General features: G+C 43.3%; 2 protein-coding genes across 12 annotated transcripts in view; one reads left to right on the top strand and one right to left on the bottom strand.

Annotated features, from left to right (window-relative positions):
* Positions 1–5,060, top strand: part of MLH1 (mutL homolog 1) — a 57,597-nt gene extending 52,537 nt beyond the window's left edge. Inside the window, exons 16-19 of the mRNA XM_075547075.1 lie at positions 2,259–2,423; positions 2,985–3,077; positions 3,335–3,448; positions 4,770–5,060. Of these exons, the coding sequence (XP_075403190.1) occupies positions 2,259–2,423; positions 2,985–3,077; positions 3,335–3,448; positions 4,770–4,937 (540 nt within the window). The 3' untranslated portion in view covers positions 4,938–5,060. The remainder of the gene's footprint in view (positions 1–2,258; positions 2,424–2,984; positions 3,078–3,334; positions 3,449–4,769) is intronic.
* A 2,286-nt stretch (positions 5,061–7,346) lies between these two features.
* Positions 7,347–21,364, bottom strand: part of LRRFIP2 (LRR binding FLII interacting protein 2) — a 120,453-nt gene continuing 106,435 nt past the window's right edge. For 6 of the 11 annotated variants that reach the window (XM_075547074.1, XM_075547065.1, XM_075547063.1 and 3 more), the window contains 7 exons: positions 20,197–20,298; positions 19,788–19,920; positions 16,464–16,513; positions 10,837–10,957; positions 9,131–9,210; positions 8,570–8,674; positions 7,347–8,131 (listed from right to left, as the gene is read on the bottom strand). In XM_075547074.1, coding sequence (XP_075403189.1) covers positions 8,021–8,131; positions 8,570–8,674; positions 9,131–9,210; positions 10,837–10,957; positions 16,464–16,513; positions 19,788–19,920; positions 20,197–20,298 — 702 coding nt within the window. In that variant the 3' untranslated portion in view covers positions 7,347–8,020. The remainder of the gene's footprint in view (positions 8,132–8,569; positions 8,675–9,130; positions 9,211–10,836; positions 10,958–16,463; positions 16,514–19,787; positions 19,921–20,196; positions 20,299–21,364) is intronic. The other 5 variants (XM_075547068.1, XM_075547072.1, XM_075547066.1 and 2 more) reach the window with 1 other exon arrangement.

Here is a 21,364-nt window from a genome sequence, read left to right as displayed (position 1 = left end):
GGTGTTATATACCCACAGAGGGGGGTCCCATGTACCTAATTTACATTAGCAATGTTGTCCGAGCCCCTTGATGAGCCACAAGCACTTTTTTGCATAGTTGCTGCACCCAATCATGTAATGGGAATCATAAGGCCATGCTAAGTAATTCACAGTACTGATGTATTATGTTTTCATTTTCATTCAGTTCAAAATATTTTGTAACTTCTCTTTTGAATTTTTCTCTGACCCAAAGGTTATTTAAAAGTGTTTTTAGTTTCTAAATAGTTGGGGAGTTTCCAGAGATATTATTAATTGCTAGTTTAATTTCATTATGGTCAGATAATACACTTGGATTCTTTTATACTTAGTAAAATTTGCTTTAAGGCCAAGATGCAGTGTCTCTTGGTAAATGTCCCATGTGCACTTGGGGAAAATGTGCCTTCTGTTGGGAAGTATGAGCATTCCCTGGATTATGAACAAGTTCCATTCCCAAGGCTGTTTTTCAGTTGGATTTGTACATAAGTAAGAAGAGTTAAATGTGGTTCATATCTAATGTCAGATGGTTTTAGTACATAGTGTGCCTTGTGTGTATGAAAAGCATTAAACATGTGCAGATACACTAAAGCAGGGGTCCTCAAACTTTTCTAAACAAGGGGCCAGTTCACGGTGCCTCAGACCCGTTGGAGGGCCGGACTGTAGTTTAAAAAAACAAACAACTATGAACAAATTCCTGTGCACACTGCACACATCTTATTTTGAAGTAAAGAAACAAATGGGGCAGAAATACCCGGCGGCCGTGTGTGGCCTGTGGGCCGTAGTTTGAGGACGCCACACTAAAGCCGCTTTAGTGCAGTAATACAGTAATGTTCGTCTTCATTACAAAATAGGCCTGCTTCTTGTTATTATGAGCTATTATATGTACCTATGTGTTTCTTTTTTTACCATAATAGGGTTTGTGAATGTTGGTTCATAAATAGGACATTTATAACCCAGGACAAGCCTGTATATCAAGTTGATGAAGATGTTACATCCTACATCTTTAAGGATCTTGTGTACTTGTTCAGTTAATTACTGGGAAGCAAACCAATACCAACCACCTGTTGTCAATTCTGCCCACTAGGGTTTCCAAGAGAGCCAGGCTCTATGTTTTTATGAAAACAAACTGCCATCCTTTCAGTAAGCGGCCCAGCACTAAACCAATACACCACTCACTCTCTGCCATTGAGCTGATGCCAACTCAAATCATAGGGACCTTCGAGGACATGAGGGCTGGGGGCTTAATTACTGAGAACGCAGACACCACTGCCATCTCGTCAGTGCTGACCCACAGCAGCCCTACGGGACCAGGTGGAGCTGCCCTGTGAGTCCTCAGGACTATAGCTCTTGGCAGGCGTAGAAAGCCCCGTCCGTGTTTCTGCTGCAGAGCGGCAACGGTGTGAGCCTTAAGGTTAGCAGCCCAACGAGAAACCCGTCTGCTGCCAGGGCTCCCTCAGCACTGAGAAAACAAGGGGTATGAAAATCGCTGACCCTCAAGTGAAAATTTGTTTCTCTTTGCAGTTCTTAGTCTTTTTTCTTCAGAAGTTTCAAAATTCTGTTTGGAGGTATATAAACGATTATGCTATCTTTTTTATTGGTTTTCATGATAAAGTAATGCACTGTATATTTGTGTCATAAAAATAAAATGTATGACATTACAACCACTATTAGGGGAACAACTTATTTTATCAGAAAAGTAGCCTGGTGGTTCACTGGTTAGACACTTTACTCACCGAAAGTTGTCCAACCCACTGGTCAGCTCCACAGAAGAGCGAACAGTGTCACATAAAGATCCCAAGGGCTAGACAAACTTGATGAGGCAGTTCTGCCATTATGAGTGAAATAGACGTGACAGCATCTTGACATTTTATCTTAAGACTCAACCAAGAATTCTTCCTCATCTGACAACGTACCCGACACGGCAGCTGGTTTACCTTGTTCTCCTCCCCCGTGGGGTACGGATTAGGCAGTCGGAAGAACGAATGATCTGAATGGTGACTTTCTGACTGACAGAGGAAGGGAAGGGGTACCCTGAAGGCCATACAAAAGCAAAGTGCCACCACATGACCTCACCCTTCAACTTGTTTGGCAGGCTGTCTGTCCTGTCATTTCCGGAGGATGTGGCCGTTTGGTGGTGCTTGTTTATCGTTTTGTCCCTGCTCTTCTGCTGCATCTGGTGAGGGAACCCGCCTCGCTGGGCTCCCAGTGAACACTGGCTCCTTACCGTTCTTGTGCCTTCCCAGGAGCCAGCCCCGCTCTTTGAGCTCGCAATGCTCGCTCTGGACAGTCCTGAGAGCGGCTGGACAGAAGAAGATGGTCCCAAAGAAGGACTTGCCGAATACATTGTTGAGTTTTTGAAGAAGAAGGCCGAGATGCTTGGAGACTATTTCTCTTTGGAAATCGATGAGGTGCGACAGCATGCCTAGTCCTCAGAGAAGACACGTTCTATAGATGGTCTAAGATAAGTTGAGGGGCTGGCAGGTGACATACCACTTCCGTTGCTTGGTTACAAAACTGTTTGTGCCCATTGACCCATCACCGTCCCCAAGGAGAACTGAGTGTGGGGGGAGAGCGGAAGACCCGAGTCCCTGATCGCCATAATCAATGAGCTTGACCCCAGCACAAACCCTGCTATTTTTTCCTCTAAGCCCCTTCATCTGTAGGATTTTCCTTCATCATAAGTTCTTTCATATGTGAATACATTCAAAGAAAGTTATTCGAAAAATTCAGGCCAAAAGTTAAAAAACAAAAACTCGTTTTTTTGTGAATTGTGAAGGTTCAAAAAGCCCTTTTTAAGTGGTAGGCTTAGCTCTCCAGCCCCAGGGTCCAGTCTAGTCAAAACCCAGGGTCCCCAGAGACAGGCGCTAAGTGTGAGCACAGGCCTGGAGGAAGACTGGGGAAATGGGATTGATCTAAACCCTAACTACACTCTCTCTTGTCCCGGCCTCCCCCCCCACCCCCACCAGCAGGAAGGGAACCTGATTGGATTACCGCTTCTGATTGACAACTATGTGCCCCCTTTGGAAGGACTGCCCATCTTCATCCTTCGAATGGCCACGGAAGTGAGTGATCTGGTTTTCCCACTGAGTTCCTAGGATAGGGTGTGTGCAGGCAGGAGCCAGTCTCCGTTTGGGATGGTAACGATGAAAGGGCAGAGTGGCTGAAGGTCTCCCCAGCTCCCTCCAGATACTCAGCAGTTCCAATTCACAGCCTTGTGGCCTAAAAGGCTGTTTTTAGCTGCCAGTGGACCTCCACTTAGAAGGGAACATGCCATTAAATGCACGCCATGTGCAAGTACTGAGTGCTCTCTCCGAACCAGGTGAACTGGGATGAAGAGAAAGAATGTTTTGAAAGCCTCAGTAAAGAATGCGCAGCGTTCTACTCCATCCGGAAGCAGTATGTCGGCGAGGAGTCCACCCTCTCTGGCCAGCAGGTACTGTGCTGCACGGTGGCTCGAGTACCCGGGATCGCACTGCACAAAACATGCCTTTAAACCATGCTCAGCTTTTATTTTATTTCTTTCTTTTGTTGGAGATTGAAATAGTTCACTCTTGAGGTGAGCTCAAACTGTCAGGTGTAGAGACACAGCCGTCACGGGATGAAATTGGAGATGAAGATTGACCAAGGCCTCCGGAGGCCTCTGGCTCAGTCTGCCCAGGCTCCTCAGCGCTTGCCTTGCTCTCGACAGCTGGCATAGCCCACCAGTAAAATGTGGCTGTGCCGAGGTCAGCTACCCCTTCCGCACTTCCACAGAAAGCCAGCTTCACAGAGTTTGGATTTACCAAATGGTTCAGTGCCTTTGCCACTCAAATGACCATGCTGTTCCCAACAGTTATTTTCTGGGGATGTGGAGCTAAGTTACAGTGTAAGAATCAAAGATTAGCCATTTTACACGCGCGACCAGTTCCCTCATTACTAGGGCTCCTCGCTCTGGGTAGAAGGCTTTCTCCACTCCCTGGGTGAGGAAACGGGAGTGGACATGCTCAGAGGCTCGCGGGGCTTGTGGTGGTGGAGCAGAGACGTGGTCTTAGCTCCTGGGGCCCAAACATCCTAAAGAAGACCTTGCGCCAGTGAAGGCAGCACCCACTAATCTGTGCTGAGGAGGAACGCAACATTTTACTTCAAGGACAAGCCAGATGAGAAGGAACTTTTTCTTAGCCTCTAGAGCAGCAGTTCTCAACCTGTAGGTCGCGACCCCTTTGGAAGGTCAAACAACCCTTTCACAGGGCTGCCCGATTCATATCAGTAACAAAATTACAGTTATGAAGTAGTAGCAACGAAAATAATTCTACGGTTGTGTGAGGGAGAGTGGTGGTCTATTAAAATGTCAAGACATTAGGAAAGTTGAGCACCACTGCTCTAGACAGTGAAGGCTGAGACTGGAGAGGAAGGTGGGAGTAAACTGTATTTCCTTACCTGTGGAGCTTTTTGGTAACAGGGCTTACTGTTTGGTGAGTTAGGAATGTGCCTCCCCAAACTGAAGCTCAGGAATTATTTTAGACCCTGAATGGAGACAGAGTTCTAAGGGGGAAGTCTCATAAGGCCTGTGGCTTTCTCTCCACCTGAAAAGCCTCGTGCCGTGTGCTGTGCCTGTGGGACCGTAGAGGCTGGTCTAGAGGCCCCTTCAGAGCATTCGATGGACCACCACTTCCAGGCACAGTGCGTGCCAGCTAGGATGCCAGTACATACTGGGTGTGTAGTGAGGCGTTAGGGATTCAGACCTTGAGGTTCGTTACATCTAACATGTTTTTCAGAGTGACGGGCCCGACTCTGCTCCAAATACCTGGAAGTGGACTGTGGAACACATTCTCTATAAAGCCTTCCGCTCACACCTTCTGCCTCCTAAACATTTCACAGAAGATGGAAATATCCTGCAGCTTGCTAACCTGCCTGACCTGTACAAAGTCTTTGAGAGGTGTTAAAGGAGGCTGACTCTGGACCCCGGGGTGTTTTTGCAACGCGATGATAGTAGGACTTAAAATATTGTTTGTTGCTTTTACTAGTTAACTCCCTTCATTTGTGGCAAACGGTAAATAAATTTTCAACTGTATCCTAACAAGACTTCTTAGATATTTAATTCCATTACACTTGAAATTTTTTTTCGGTATTTAAGTACCTATTTTATGGTTTTGAAAAAAACAACAACAACAACAACAAAATACTTTGAAAACCCCCTGGGTGACTGATGAAGCATTGTATAAGCAACTTAAGAATCCGAAGATGTTATAGCTCATACTTATAATCAGTTCTATATTGGTAATATTTTAATATCAGACGGCAGTAGTTTCTTTTGTAAGTTCGGGTGCACTGATTATGGAGACAGCTTGGGTTTATCATCTTAGTATCTCCAGTAACCAAAGATAATGAATTTATTTTTAATAGTATGCATTAACAGAAATACAGCTCTCAGCACAGGGCTAGAGTAATACCTCTGGCATTATACAGTTCCATGAAGGATGTTTGTTGGGAAAGAATAGATAACTTCTGATATGGAGATATGTGGCTGTTTCACTTGGATAATTATGTGCCCCTCTGAAAAGACAAATTCATCAACAGAATTGACCAAAAGTAGAAAAGGGCATTCCAGATGTGATCGTCTGTGAGCCTGAAAGTCTCAGATTGAATGGCAACGAGTGAAGAAGCAAGAGGCTTCCCGGGCCGTAAAGCTGGCCCCTACAATGTGGTGAACCTAGATAATGGGGTTCTAGGTTAAATGATCATTTTAGAATATCTTCACCTCACCAAATCCACCCACCTGTTACTACTACTAGAAAGAAAACTTACAGGAAATCATCTCAAGTCAGAAGGTTCATTTCCATATTTTAAAAAGGCCTGGTAAATTATTTCAAAGAGAGTGTTCATTCAAGTTTACTATCTAGTTTCAAGTGTATTTTATGTAGCTTTGATTCATTAGATTTTTCCCAATTGTTTCTGTCTAAACATTTAAAAAGACACACTAATAATTTCTATGAAACCATCTTGATTCTGCATACGAAAATCAAAAATCCTAGAGAAGAACATGCCTTTCTTCACGTATAGGAAGAGTTAACATGTCACCACTACCCAAGTTAATCTCTAGCTATGGGGAGGCTTCAGAAACACTGTGGGAAATTACACGCACATATAATGTAATCCTGAGCCAGACTCTATCAAAATTCATTAAAGAGAAAGAAAATGAATCAACTTTATATTGAGAAGAAAGTGGATCTGGATAGGTAAGGTCTTATCGAAGAATAAAACAGGAGGCCTTCTCACTACCTAATCTCACAATTGTGCAGCAAAATTTCCTATCTCACAAACCCAATGTGGCTCAAAGACCTAAATGTAGAACCTAAAACTACGAGGGTCTTAGAAGGAAAAATTTAAAAATAGGAGGTTAAACTTGTTGGGTGCCATAAAGTGAGTTTCATCCCACGGTGACCTTGTGTACAATAGACGCAAACACTGCTCAGTCTTGCGTCATGTTTGAGCCCATGCCCCTATGTTGCAGTCACTGTCACCAATCTCTCACGGAGGGTGCTCCTCTTTGTCACTGCCTCCACTGTGCCAAGCATGCGGACATGTCCACACTACATGAGACAAGTCTTGCCGTCTTCCCTTCCAAGGGGCATTCAGGTTATACTTCTAGCAGTCCAGGGTATATTTACTGTGCTTTACCAGTGCCATGATTTAAAGGCACCAGTCTTCAGTCGTCCTTTTTATTCAGCTTGTATGTGTGTGTGTGTGTGTGTGTGTGTGTGTGTATAATATATATATATATTATATATATACATAATATACACACACATACTGAAAACATCACCGCTTGCATCAGGAGCACCTTAGTCTTCCAAGTGACATCTTTGTCTTTTAATCCTTTAGAGAGATCTTTTACAACAGATTAGCCCGAAGCCTAAGCTGCCTCTTTTCCTGACTGCTGCTTCCAGAGGGATAGATCTTGCCTGAGAGGAAAAAAAGAGTGGGGAGATTAGGAAGGGATACAGCTTCATGATTTGTTTGGTTTAGGCATTGGGCTGATAACCACAAGGTCCGTGGCTCAAACCCACCAGCTGCTCCTTGGGAGAAGGATGAAGCCATCCATTCCCATTAAGATTTACAGCCTAGAAAATCTTACATTGAATCTTTATTTGGATGCATTTTCAGGTAGTGAAATGAATGTCTCAGTAGCCAGTTATGGTCAGCCAAAGGTTGTGTTTAATAGAATCTTCAGGCAGATTTCCCGCCGGCCTGCCCTGCCCTGCCCTATCCCACCCTCCCCATTGGGCTTGTCTGAGGTTTCATTAGTTCCACAACAAAAGCAGCAGATGAAATACTTTACAAAGTTCAGCACAGTTAATATTGAAGGACTCGACTCTTACTTTAAGAGTATTAGGCCTTGGACTTTCCATCCCCCATGCAATAAAGAAAGTTTTATTTACACTCATCTTTTTTCCTAACATTTTCTTATATAAATTTAAATATTTTACAAAAAAAAAGTTTTTTCCTCCAAACATATAAATTTGCGTGAAGCATATTCCACACCCGTGAGCTTGTTCTCTCACTAAAATAAAATATAAATGCTATCTGATAAGAAGGGTAAATGTCTTTTGACCACTGAAGATCACCGAAGTCTGAATTGCAACATGGAGAAGGCACTTGTGTTTCCTGGGTCTCCAGCACAGCAAGCATCTCCGTGACCACTCAGAGTTGCAGTCCTCCAGAGCGCCACCGCCACCGCCAAGTGTCCAATCACTGAGGAAGCTAGGGGAAAGAGTGAGTAAACTTGATTCTAAATTTAAAGAAGTAAAAATTAAAAGCACACGGGCCAGTTCTTAGTCTAGAATCAAACTACAAACAAAAAATCCAGAGTGTTCATTCATGAAGATTCAAACCTGTTTCATTCTCTCATAAATTATAAAATACAAAGGTGGCTAGACTGATGAAAACGCAAACAGTACGGAAGGGGGTTTGTGTCCCTGGACCAGAAGTCAGCCCACATAGGCACCCAGGTCAAACGGTGGCCTCCCTACTGCTGGGCCAGAAGGGCTGTCCTATTGGCCTTCATCTTCTCTAGCCGCTTGGCCAGGTGGCTGTTGGTCATCTCCATCTCCTCAATCTTGTCCAGTGCTGTCCGTAACTGCAAACAGGAAGCACTTAGTCACTTGATGTGATTCAAAACAAAACACAGTGGCACTGTATTTTCAACTCCGAGAAATGGGAGCCCAGATCATTGTGATGGACAATTTTTCCCCCAGACTGCTGAAAGCGTGAAAGTGCTAAGCAATTAATGTTGGTGAATGTTGTTTATTTGATTCAATCACAGGAGATTTGGGAGAAGTAGTCCTGATACAAAAACAAAATAACTTACCTTTTCCTTAACGTCTAACTGACCAAAACAGAAAAATAAGCGGCAGTTATGCAGGTTACAAACCGATATAAGAACAGAGTAAGTAACTCCACAGCCGGTTCCTTCAAATAGGTCTCCTTCAGAAATTCCGCATGTACCAAAAGGATCTATTTCCGATCGACTTTCTTTTCAGAAATCCATTCCCCCAAAGCCCATGAAAACAAGTACCTCTCGTTGTAGCTTCCTCTTTTCTGCTTTCAGTTCATCTTCAACTTTCTCAGCATTTTCAGAGGCCGTTTTATATCTTAGCACCTGTCCCTCAAGTCGGCTAATCTAGGAGCATGAGAACACAGGCCTTTGGTACTCAGGATTTTCTTCATAGTCCAAATGGGGAAGACAATGTCATTACAGATACCAGCACAAGTCTCCCTAGTGTGTGTCAATAGGCCCTCTCTGATCCAACTGCTGTTTATAAATCAAGACGTCCCCAGAGAGAATGGCAGCTGTACCTTCATTCTTTATAGGGACAATTTCTCATGTTAAGTTTCATGATGATCATATGTTTAAATGTCAAAGTAACATCATAGGGAGACTCACTGGAAATATTTTTAGACAGTGTGTGAGATGATCTACTACAAATAAAATTGCAGCTACTGTTCCCTGTGTTTTTACAGAAAACAAAAGGCTAAAGTGCCCTCGCAGGTGTGTGAAAGGAGCTTCTATCAAGCTCTAATTGTCCAGACGGCCCACAGGGGGTTAATGGACTTTGTGTCAAACAGAAGTACTTACACTTTGCTCCAAGGTGGTTATGTCCTGTTCAGCTTTTGAAAGCTTAAATTTGTATTCACTAATTTGTCTATTGGCATCTCCTAGGGTACAAGATAAAAATGAATGAACGACTTCTCAGAAGTAAAGGCGCGAACCAGCAGGCAAGGACAAAGCTATAGCACAGCAGAGCACCTAACCACTGACCTGAGAGTTGTAAAATATCACGGCTAAAAACTACGGGGAAGGTCAGATTGCTCCCCAAACCAAAAGCCAAATCTCCTGCCATCCAGCCTTTGCTGACTCATAGTGGCCTATAGGACGGGGCAGAAATGCCCCTGCAGGTTTCTCAGACTGTGAATCTTTACAAAAGGGGAAAGCCCCATCTTCCTCCCTTGGAGTGACTTGCAGTTAGCCACCCAACAAGTAACCACTCTGACCCCAGGGCTCCTAAGAATTCCCCAGACACCCAAATGTAACAGAAGCTTCTCTCTGAAATGATCATAGGTAGACACCATGAGACTTGAAGGCGCTAAAACAAATCAACTTAATAAAACAAATCAACAAATCAAATGACCGAATAAAGAATTTTTCTAAATTCCCACATGACTAAGGCTTGAATAGCCTCTATAATGAATTAATCTCCAACTTAAGAGGTAATGAAAATGAGAATTACTGTCACTCTAAAAGCCACGGGGTTATAAACCTTCCCAAACGCCACCTCTGGTGTGTAAGTGACCCATTGCAGCTGCTAGACTAGACTAACAGCTCTCGGGTTCTCCTTCTCAGTTTTCATCCCAGCAGCCTGTTGATCATCACAGGAGCTGCTTCCTTCTCACTCGCCAAGCCATGCACTCCCCCTTGTTTTGGGTATAAATTCCTTGTCTCAGCCATTTCGTGTGTATTTTGAAAGCCCATTCCAAAACGCTGCATACCCAACCTGAGGGTCACCAGGGCCCCTTTCCTGGCCTCTGGCTCTTGGCAGCTGCCTGCTTTGGTCTTGCCTGAGCAGCACTGCCCAGCCCATTTGGTTCTGCACCTCCAGCCTGGCTACTGCATCCTGCCTTCTGCCAACACCAACCTTGTAATGCCAACTGCCCTTTGCATTCACACAAAAGTCAGTCCACTCCCCTTCATTGTGATTCCTTTTGAATTCACTGCTTTAGACCAAATCATTCCCTATTCTCTAAGATGGTTAGTGGCCATTGTATTGATTCAAGCTTTATCTATTGCCAGGAACAAAATGATGTTCCTAGAACAACAAAGAACAAGAAATGTCAGAATAGTACTGATACTAAGCTAAGAAGAAGTCTTCTGTTTCACCTGGGACAGGGAGGCTGAATAACCAAGATTTTAAAAATTATTTGCCTTCTCTTGGGTGCTGAGAGCGTATCTAATAAAAGATGACAACACATGGGTGTTGTGGAAAAGGATATTGTTGGGATGTCAAAAGCACTTCACTTTTTGCAAGGAGCGCTTAGCTTTCCCCATAAGAAGGAAGAGCATTAACTTTTGCCTGTCATCCCCTGAAGCCTGAGCCAGAGCCTCTACTAGCCAGAGCTGCTTCTCTTAGCCTGCAGTTGGGATTAGCAGTCCTTTCCAAGCACTAACCAATCTCTGTAACATCAATCCCTCTCAGATAATGCAGTACAGGAGCCAGAACTGTGTACGCCTCACTTCTGGGACAGAGCCAACACACAGACTGCATCTGCCTGTCCCCTGGTACCTACTCTGCATTTCAATGAACTGCAAGTCGGAGCCATTCTGCAGTCCAGCCAGGTCCCCCACTGCGCCTTCGCTCCTGGGACACTTCTGTCGCTCTTCTTCTAACTGCAGCTTCAGTTTTCTAATCTGAAGTGGAAATGAAGGCTCGTCAGCTAGATCCAGTTGGAAATAAATGTCCAATTGGTTGCAAAGGCAGGTCCTCAGCATACCAAGTCATACAAATCACTTATTCATTCAAAAATTCTGAGTGCCTATTATAGAACACATACTGTTCTAGGTGCTAGAGAGACTGTTATAAACAAACACTCATAACAGCAAGCCCCCCCCTCCCCCACCTAAAAGCTCACTGCCATTAAGTCAACTCATCGTGACCCTATGGGAGAGAGTAGAACGGAGCCTGTGGGTGTCCGAGGCAGTGACTCTACAGGAGCAGATAGCCTCATCTTTCTCCCGTGGGGCAGCTGGCGGGTTCTCATGCTCGAGGATCCCTAAAAACAGCCATATTTTATTATTTGTATATGTGTGAAATAGCTCTGATGGGTACTTTTTGGCTAATTCTATTAAAAATGGGAAAAATCCCTTGGCAGTTCGCTGCTGCTTATTTAATTTTAGAGAAAGCTTTAGTCTTCTTATGTAGAAAAACATTTTGGGTACAAAAATAATTGGAAACATTTTGAGTTTGGCTACATAACCAGTCTTATTTCACTCAAAGGACATCCATACATGTTTTATGTGTAATAGGCAAAAACTGGAGAGAAAACAAACGTCCATGAACAAGAAAGGGGGTAAACAGTACCTCAATACAATTATCACTCGGGCCACGAGAAAGGCAAGAGCTATTGATCGTATGCTAAGGAAGTGTGAGACGTCACACATAAGAGGAGTGCATTCCATTGGTCGACACGATTCCATTGACAGACAACTTAAAATATGGAAACGAACTCCAAAATGTTAACCAGTGGGTGGGGAGGGCCCACGGTAGACTGAGGAAGCGTTTCCCAAGGAGACTGAGCGGCTGTGGAAATGGTCACCATCTTGATTGTGGTAAGGGTCCCATGGGTGTGTGCATACATCAGATTTTTATCAAATTACAGACACTTCAAATACGTGTACTTTATCACACATCGATTATACCCTAATAAAGCTGGTTCAAATTTACAAAATACAGACATTTACAAACATTAAAGGAGCTCTAGATTAGGTCCAGTTGCAGGTGGGGGGGCGGGATGTGCAAGAAAAACATCTGTGACAAACAGGAAGATGACTGAAGAGAGGTGGAGCTGCGTACGGAATTCTGCGGCCTCCAGTCTTTCTGACCCCTTCAGCTCCCAGAGGTAGAATGCTAGCCAGAGGAGGACAAGGTATCTTTCTAGAAGTCTCAGACCCGGCTAAAGTAAAAGACCATAAAAACTCAGTTTGTTCCCAATAAAACACACAGCCAAATAAACGTTCACAACTTGCCTTGCACAAGCCCCATCCATATGCTCAGAGCGTCTCGGCATTTTAATAACTCACTCTTAAACTGAAGACCAAACAAAAAATAAAATTGTACTTTGATGGGAACAAACTATACAGACCAACAAAAGCAACAGTAAACAAACCAACAAGTCTATTAATATCCAACAGAAGGCAAAAGTGGGCTGAGGTTCTTCAAACATCAATAAATCTAAGAAGCACCCACCACTCTGAGAGAGTCGGCCCTAGATGGATCCGCTTTGGGACCGAGAGCACTCCACATGCCACTCCATCTCCGCCCGCTCAGAGCCGCGGGAGGCTTCCCCAACTCTTCTCCAGCCCATGAAGAAAGTGTGTGAAGGGCAAGTCTCAGCACTGAGGCGGAGCTAGCAGCTCTCTCATCAGAGAAAGCAACCACTGTGCACCCAGGGCCTCCCCCTGCCCAAAGGATTGCCATCACTATCTGCCTTGAGCGAACCAGGGCTAATCTTAAACTAGCTCCAGCATTCTTGATAGGGCATCTCCAGGAGGGGCGCCCCTCCTCTCCTGCACTAAGGGATACACTGCAAGGCTCTGTTTCACACTCTCTTCACCTCCTCCCCGTTCCCAAAGCCCGAAACTCTACAGTTAGCCCTTCCATCCTAATTTCTTCTCTGAGCATTCTCTTTAAGTAATGCTCTGCTGCTCACAGTTCACCCTTGAGAACCTGCTTCCGCCAGTCTTCATAAGGAGTGGCTGAGCTTGGTTTTTTCTTCTTCGCCCTCTTCTTCCCACAGGGCTTGAGAATGGAAGAGGATCCGTATCCTCTTACTTGTTATTGCTGTTCTCACACTATTCTCCACTCTTTCTCAAATGCAGCTGATTTCATTTCTTCAAATCATGTATGAAACCAAAAACCAAAGTGCACTTCTACCAAGTCACCTCTGACCCATAGCAACCTGTAGAACTGAGCAGGACCTTCCCGTGTGGGTTCCGAGACTGGAGCTCTTTACAGGAGCAGAAAGCCTCATCGTGCTCCCATGGAGCACCTGGCGGTTTCACACTGCTAGCTCGGTGGATCGCAGCCCAATATGTAAGCACTATGACGCCAGGGGCTCCTTAACTCACATATGAGGTGGCTTCAAACGTTGGTGGGGAATTCTATTATCTTTTAATCCAACTTTTCTATGAATTTTTAAAGCTTTCTTGTATATTAACTATCCACCATTACCATCATCCTTATTTCTTCACCATTTTAGTTGCTAATTCACGCTCCCTCAAATATTGACAATTTCAACTTATATCTACACTGAGGGGCTCGCCTACAATTAGCTGTTTCTGAAACACTTCCCTACTTGCAAGGATTTTGCTATTTTTGTCCTCAACAACGTATTCCCATATGCATATTAGCTCTCACCCCTACTCAATTAGATTCCATTGATGGCTGCTGTTGTTAGGTGGCAACAGAACTAAACACGGCACAGTCCTGTGCCCCCTCACAGCTGTCCCTATGCCGGAGTCCATTGACGCAGTCACTGTGTCAGTCCATCTCATCACGGGCCTTCCTCTTTTCCACTGTCCCCCTCCACTTAACAAAGCATGATGCCCTTCTTCAGGGGCTGGTCTCTCCTGACAATACGTCCAAAGTATGGAACATGAAGTCTTGGCGTCCTTGCCACTAAGGAGCACTCTGGCCTTACATCTTCCAATACAGATGGGCTTGTCCTTTTTTGCAGTCCATGGGTCTTTCAATATTGTTCTCCACACCACAATTCAAGGTTCTTTTATGGTCTTCCTTATTCCGTATCCAACATTCACATACTTATGATGCAATGGAGAAAACCATGGCTTGGGTCAGGCACACCTCAGTCTTCAAAGTAACATCTTTGCTCTCAATACTCTAAAAAGATCTTATGCAGCAGATTTACCTAGTGGGAATCTTGATCTCTGGACTGTGGCTTTACTCTTGGGTCTTCATCAGCCAGTGCTTCGAGTCCTCCTCACTTTCAGCAAGCAAAGCTGTGTCATCTGCATATTGCAGGTTGTTAATAAGTGTTCCCCCACTCCTGATGCCAGGATTGGCATCTTCATATAATCCAGCTTCTCTGATGATTTTCTCAGCATACAGATTGAACAAGTATGGTGACAGAAAACAATCCTGACACATGCCTTTCTTGATTTTAAACCATGCACTATTCCCTTGTTCTGTCTGGACAACTGCCTCTTGATCCAAACAGAAGCTCATTATAGGTTCTTTCACAGCACTTTCCCTGAACTTCCAACTCATTATTTCTGGACTCCAACTGCAACAGTCCCTCAGTGCCACTAGTGCCTCCAAGCCAACAACCCCACCTTCTCTTCTCTCATGCTTTGATGTTTCCCTGCAAAGCCTATCAATTCTCTCCACCATTTACATCTTCTTCTTCATCATTCCTACGTGGCACATACCCACGTCTTCCTTCTCCCTTACACTCGCCTGATAAACGCTAACTCTCCACCTGCTTCATGAATGCACCTGTTTAACTGGACATGAGAAACAAATAAAGTGGGTATTAACTTTTAATATACCAGCATTAAAATGACATTTTTTGTTCATAATCTGGTCTCCTTTGACTCGAATGTAAGGTCTAGTTAGGGAATCCCCTGACACTTCCTGATTTATTTACTGATCTGCCCCATGTGTCTACAGTAGTATTTACTTAACAGAGTAGACTCCTGAATATTTGCAGAATGATTGAACAGGAACTCCAGAAAATACAGATAATAGAAAAAGAGAAAATCAGTAACAAAATAACTCAGGAATTTTTCCAGAATGAGAGAATGGATCTACTTGCAGCCATGCAAAATAATTTAAACAGGAACTCCAGAAAATACAGATAATAGAAAAAGAGAAAATCAGTAACAAAATAACTCAGGAATTTTTCCAGAATGAGAGAATGGATCTACTTGCAGCCATGCAAAATAATTTAAACTATAACAACATTATTAAACCTTAAAACATTATGGAGTTAGCATGACACAAGTTTCTACAAAGAGGTGAGAAATGGGTCATATACAAATAATCATAAATTAAAATATACACAGAATTCTCAACTGCTATACAGGAAGCCAGAGGACAATGAAACAGTTTCTTTCAAAAACTGTAAAGGATGATAATTACAGTTCAGAATTCCACATACTCAGCCAAATTCTGAGGGTAAAACAGACAATCTCAAGCCTGCAAGGTCATGAAAACTTCATGGTCCACAGAGCCCTTTTCTTGGGAAGTTACTTGAGGTGTACCAAAAGGACCAAGTAAGGAAAAGGGCGTGTGCTCACTGGAAAGAGTAGTGGACGCAACCCCAGGCTGAGAAAACCCCAGCTAATGGTGAATGGTCACGCTCTCTCTATCCCGAGTGAGTGTGCTAGGAGTGCAGAATCAGGCGACTCAAAAAGATGCAACTGATGCATCGGAAAACATTAAGAGTGAACTAAAACTAGTTACACAGTGTGTGCCCCCCCCCCCCAAAAAGCACCTAGAAAACCACACAAATGAAGAAACAAAAATCACAGTGATTAACTTTAGGGGAAACAGAGTTATGAAGAAAATAAAAGGCGCTCTAGGAAGACTGCTTGGCTCCACTAAACACAGGGTTTACTGAGTCCTACCGACGTAAACATTCTAGACAGGAAGGATACATGTGTGCGGCAGGCACAGCTCCCACTGGGGTTCAAGAGCGAATGGCTAACCCGCAAACATGACGCAGCAGCAACATAAGCATGTTACTCGGCGGTACACAAGGGGGCTTCATAAATGACCTTTTAAGTTATAAGATAATTTCCCTCTTGGGTAAGGCTAGCACCCACTGTAACCATCAGCTGAAACACTGAAGAGAAATTTTGGTCAGGGGGAGGGGGAGGATGAGGGAGCCAGGGGATTACTGTCTTCACAAGATGATTTGTGGAAATTATTTGATCTCAAAATCTATGTGTCCTATAGAAAGTGTTTAAAAAGAATAAAAAAAACAGCCAGGAAGTAAATTGGGAAATCTTTTTTTTTAGGGAAATCTTTTATCTTTCTACCAATACAGATAAATTTAATCTCATTTGAGTCTTGATGTCTGAAATATGCACATTCCTTTCTGGAGGCAATTTAAATTGCTGACATTTTCCCACGTAATTTCACCAGTGACAATTGCAGTACAAAGAATGCATTTACCTGTGATAGCAGCTCTTCTTTTTCTCCAGCAAGTTTCCGTAGCCTTACATCTAAAATAAATTTAAAAGACTATAAACTGGTTTGTAGTTATATACTCCTATAAATACAAGTAATTCTTCAAATTAATAATTAGTGGTAAAAATTTATCTGGTAAATTTAATTAGAGCTCTTAATCTCAAAAGAAGGATTTAAAAATGTTATGAGAAAGAACTTATTTATTCACAGTATATTTCCACATAATTGATATTTGCAATTTTCCACATAAAAAATAAAGTGAAGTAAAATGAGATAATTCCCATGATTTAAAAATGTGCAAGCTTTTGCCAACCTAAATCTCATGGGTGCTCCCACACAGGCGTGAAGCGAAGCAAGCATGGGAATGGAGGCAAGGGCTACCAGTGTAACCCGATCGGGAGGGACTGATGCAACAAGGAAAATATAAGGAGTCTTCAACATTCACGGCAAATACACATTATGAAAAATCCACATATTTCAAACACTTTTCTGTACCCAAATAAACTCCTACTAACTTATGACAACATGTCTGGCCAGGATGCAGTGTGAGGCACGAAGAAGGGTCACATCAGTTTGATACCAGACGAACGTGAGTTCTGCTAAGTTTGAGGTAAAGGCAAGTAGCAAATCTGTGGTGGAATGTGGGTGGGAAAATGGTGAAATCTCTGGTGCTTTACAGAAAGCTTAAGGAAACCGTGTCCCAAAGATACCAGTTTCCAAATGGCTCAGTGGCTTTAGGAACTGAGGAGACGGCAGGAGCCCATCTTGTCTGTGTCCTCGTTGGAGAGGAGCGGTGACTGAGAGCAGAGGCAGGGGCAAACACCACAGGCAGCTCATTTGGTTCACTTACACAGTGCTGACTGAAACAATTAAAGTCGAACTACTTTTCCACTCCATGGGTGCCTACACTGCTGTGCGCAGACAGCAGCAGACAAGAGCAGAGTTCTCGATGGAAACTGTCAACAAGTGGAATGAAGATACTGATGCATTTCTTTGAAGAATTATATATAACAGAAGATGAAAGAGGGCTTTACCAAATCAATCCTGAAGACAAAGCACAATCGAAGGCAACAAGAGGTAGAAGTGGTCTCTTCAAGAAAAAGTGGACCCATCAGGAGTAAAGGCCATGGAAACTGGTGGGGGGTGGGGATACTCAAAGCATTTTCTTCGTTGACTTTCTGGGGGGCCCTAGAAGGGTCACATCTATTTATTCTGAAGGTATGTTAAGAACATTAGCCAAAGTTTTAGCAAAAAAATGACCAGAAAATTTCACCAGAGTCCTCCACCTCCATCACCACAATACTCCTGGTTCTTTCCTCTCATCAAACCAGGGCAAATTATATGAGAATTTTTTTTTATGGAAAATCATGAAGCATCCTGATTTGGCTCTTTCTGACTTTTTTTGCTTCCTAATCTTAAAAATAAGTCTTTAAAGGGCACCCATTTTTCTTCAGTTAATAATGGCTGACATGGTTAAGTTCACAGGTCTCTCAGTTCTTCATGGACAGATTAAATGGCTGGAATCACTGCTCATTAAAGTCTCTTTCTTGTCTTTGATGATGCTTATGATGAGAAATAATGCTTATATATATTTTTTAATCGTGTGTTTTTCTGTGAACATTCTGAAGTCCTCTCCTGAAGGCACACGATGCTGGAAGATGCACAGCCCCGCAAAAGCCAGTGTGGAAGCAGGAGACCGTGCGACGCTGTGGACTGTCAGCAGCTCACCTGAGACTCGGCAGCAGGAGCAGGGATGGTGGTGCTGAAGGCTTCTCTTCCCAACTTTGCCATAAAATAGCTGAGAAGACCTTACCCAGCGATCAGTGGAAGCAACCACTCACCCACAACCAATGAAGGTCAAAGCCAACTAGACGTCTGACTTCCTTCCCTCAGCCCCTTCCAATTAGGTGAAGGAAATACGCCCGAGCTGCCCAGAGCTTCATTTCATCCTCATGATTTTCTCTCTCACATGCCTAGAACTAGCTCTTTTTAAAATATTTTATTAAATACTTTTACTGGGGGCTCTTAACATCTCCCATCACAATCCATACATTCAATCATTGTGTCAAGAACATTTGTACATATGCTGCCATCATTTTTTGCCATAATTTTCTAAGCATTTTCTACTTGAGTGCTTCATACCAGCTCATTTTCCCCTCCCTTTCTCTCTCATGAACTCTTGATAAGTTATAGATTATTATTTTCATATCTTACATTGTCCTCCATCACCCTTCACCCACTTTTCTGTTGTTCGCCTCCCCCTGCGAGGGGATTACATATTGATTCCCACACCCTCCCCTCATTCTCCTGGTATCTCTACTCTCCTTGTTGGCCATGAGGCATTCAACTATCTTGGATTCCCTGTGTTGCGGGCTCTTATCTGCAGCAGTGTGCATGTCTGGTCTAATCCGATGTGTAAGGTAGAATTAAGGTCATGATAGTGGGGGAAAGGAAGCATTAAAGAACTAGAGGAAAGTTGTGTGTTTCATCAGTGCTACACTGCACCCTGACTGGCTTGTCTCTTCCTTGTGACCCTTCTGTGAGCGATGTCCACTTGTCTACAGATGGGCTTTGAGTCTCCACTCCTCCCACCACCCCCCATTCACATTCTCTTCAAAGACACTTCTACACATTAGAGAGCGCTCCTGCTGACTTCCATGAAGTTTTCAGCTGTCCCACTATTACTGTATATCCTACTCCTTTAACAAACTTGCATATATGCCAAGAAGAGAAAAATGAAAGTCGACCGGTGATACCGTATCTGTGAAATTTTCCTCCTCCTACAGGCCGCTTATGGAGAGTTTCTGTGTGGTTTCTTGGAGATTCTCAAAGGGCTGAACTTAGGAGACTCAGAAGCTTTATTCTGGAAACCATGTCCCTCTGATGCCTTTCTTCTGGTTCATCTGTTTCTTGCTTAAGAAATGAGGTGGCAAAAAGCTACAGAACCCTGGGATAAGTTGCCGAACATAAAACCAGATGCTCCAGGAGCCCAGTGCTCTCCGGTGAGGGTGGCTCGATTGTCTCTTCACAAATGTTTACATTTAAGTGAAAGCAATGTGCACCCTCCTCCCCCCCATGTTTCTATCCAGAGATCTGACAGTTACAAGTACTGCCTTCCAGGGACATTGGGACATCTTGAGAAAGGTCATGAATGTCTCAAGAAAAAGTGGCCCAGTTTCTTCCTGTTAAAAAAACCAGGTAATGCTCAGAGAGCCTTTGTACTATTTTCAAGATTGGGAAATCACTAAACTAGAAGCCCAATCAAGCTACATGAATCCAAGTCAACATGGTAATCAATCACTGTCTTACCTAGTGGTCCTTCTCCTGCTGACTCCAAGACCTGGGCAGCTTCCTGAGACACGACAGTGATGGCTCCAACCATGGGTTCATGATCGACATCACCGTTGGGAGTGCCATTGGGGATTATAACTAAACCATGTTTCTGTGGAGAAGAAAAGCCACCATCACACACACACAGAAAGGCCCACCAATAAAACAGTAAGCTGTCAGGTGACTGTGCAACAATGTTTGCCACAGGTCAAGCCTGGTCGGAATTACATAAAACTCTGTAAAGAAATGATTTAAACCTACCAAGTCCGGATTAGGTAATGACTATCACTGTTTGTTTGTACCCAGGCTAGGAAAGATCACAGGATGAAAGGAAGGGAGAGAGAGTAAAGCAGGGACCTGCTGTGTCACATGTCTGAGGCTAACATACCTCTCCTGTCTTCACTGTCTCCTTCAGGTCAGCCAACTCCTCTCTGAGCGTATCTCGCTCATTCCTAAGGCAGGCAGTGTATTCTTTCTGTTTCTCTAGGGCCTGGTTTTAGGCAATGGAGCAAGGAAAAGAAGGCACAGAATAAAAGCAAGTGAAAGGTAGCAGAGTTGTACCTAATTCAAATAAACCCACATACTGGCATTAAAAAGCAAAACAGCAGTCAGATGCTTAGAAACAAGTAATTAGCTCATGTCAGAGATACCAAGTAATAGGATTACATAGATCCAAGAGATAAACTAGTTCTCATGTTAAATTCAATAAAACATGCTCATTACATCAGGCAGGAGAAATACTTTCTAGTCTAAATGGAGGGAAACAAAAACCCACAGGAAGCTGAAGACAAAGACAGCAGCGATGTTTAGAGCTTTTCTTGTTGCCCTCAGGACAGCTTCACTTAGTGAAACAGGAAAACACACTTTGAGTTTAACTATGACAGTTTACTAAGGATGACACATCAACTTTAAAATGGTCCTGGAAGAAAAGCAACAACATGTGGTGTTTTAACGAAACATTAGATGGGATTGCTGTCTAAGCGCGGCAAAGTACTTCTCAAACTCCTCAAAAGAGCTAACTCCAAAGGGATTCTCAAACACCTGTTCCTTACGATTTGATAAAAACACAAAGTCATTTTGTTTTCTAATATAGTTCAAAATATGAAAAACTAAAATAAAACACAGATGAAATAAATAGAGACCCCTTATTCAGGGCAACAGAATAAGGGCCTTGAAATCGATCTTTTGAGTCTTGGCACAGATTTTACTAACCTGTGCCTTCACTGCATTTCACATTACAATTTTCATTTCTTTTTCTTGGATTTCCCAACTCTTAGACCTGAGGACAGTGTAGGGCTATAAAGACCCTCTGGTCAACGGTGACAAATCAAATCCACAACTGCAGAAAAGTAGCACCCATTTAAGTAGTCTCTAAGGGTGCCTGACAGCGAGGCTATTGGAAAAACACTTCTCCACACAGCTTTTCAGAGAGTTAGTGTTTTTGCAAGTATTGTCCTTCATCCAAGTGGTTAACTTGCCATTTTACTGGGTTGAGAAATGGTTACTTATTAATGTCTGAAGAGATGGTCAATTTTTAAGACATTATGTAATCATTG

Source organism: Tenrec ecaudatus, chromosome 4, assembly GCF_050624435.1.
Source record: "Tenrec ecaudatus isolate mTenEca1 chromosome 4, mTenEca1.hap1, whole genome shotgun sequence".
In the NCBI taxonomy this organism is placed as follows: Eukaryota; Metazoa; Chordata; class Mammalia; order Afrosoricida; family Tenrecidae; genus Tenrec; species Tenrec ecaudatus.
The sequence above is the reverse complement of the archived record's forward strand: the minus strand, read 5'-3'. Positions and strand labels throughout refer to the sequence as shown.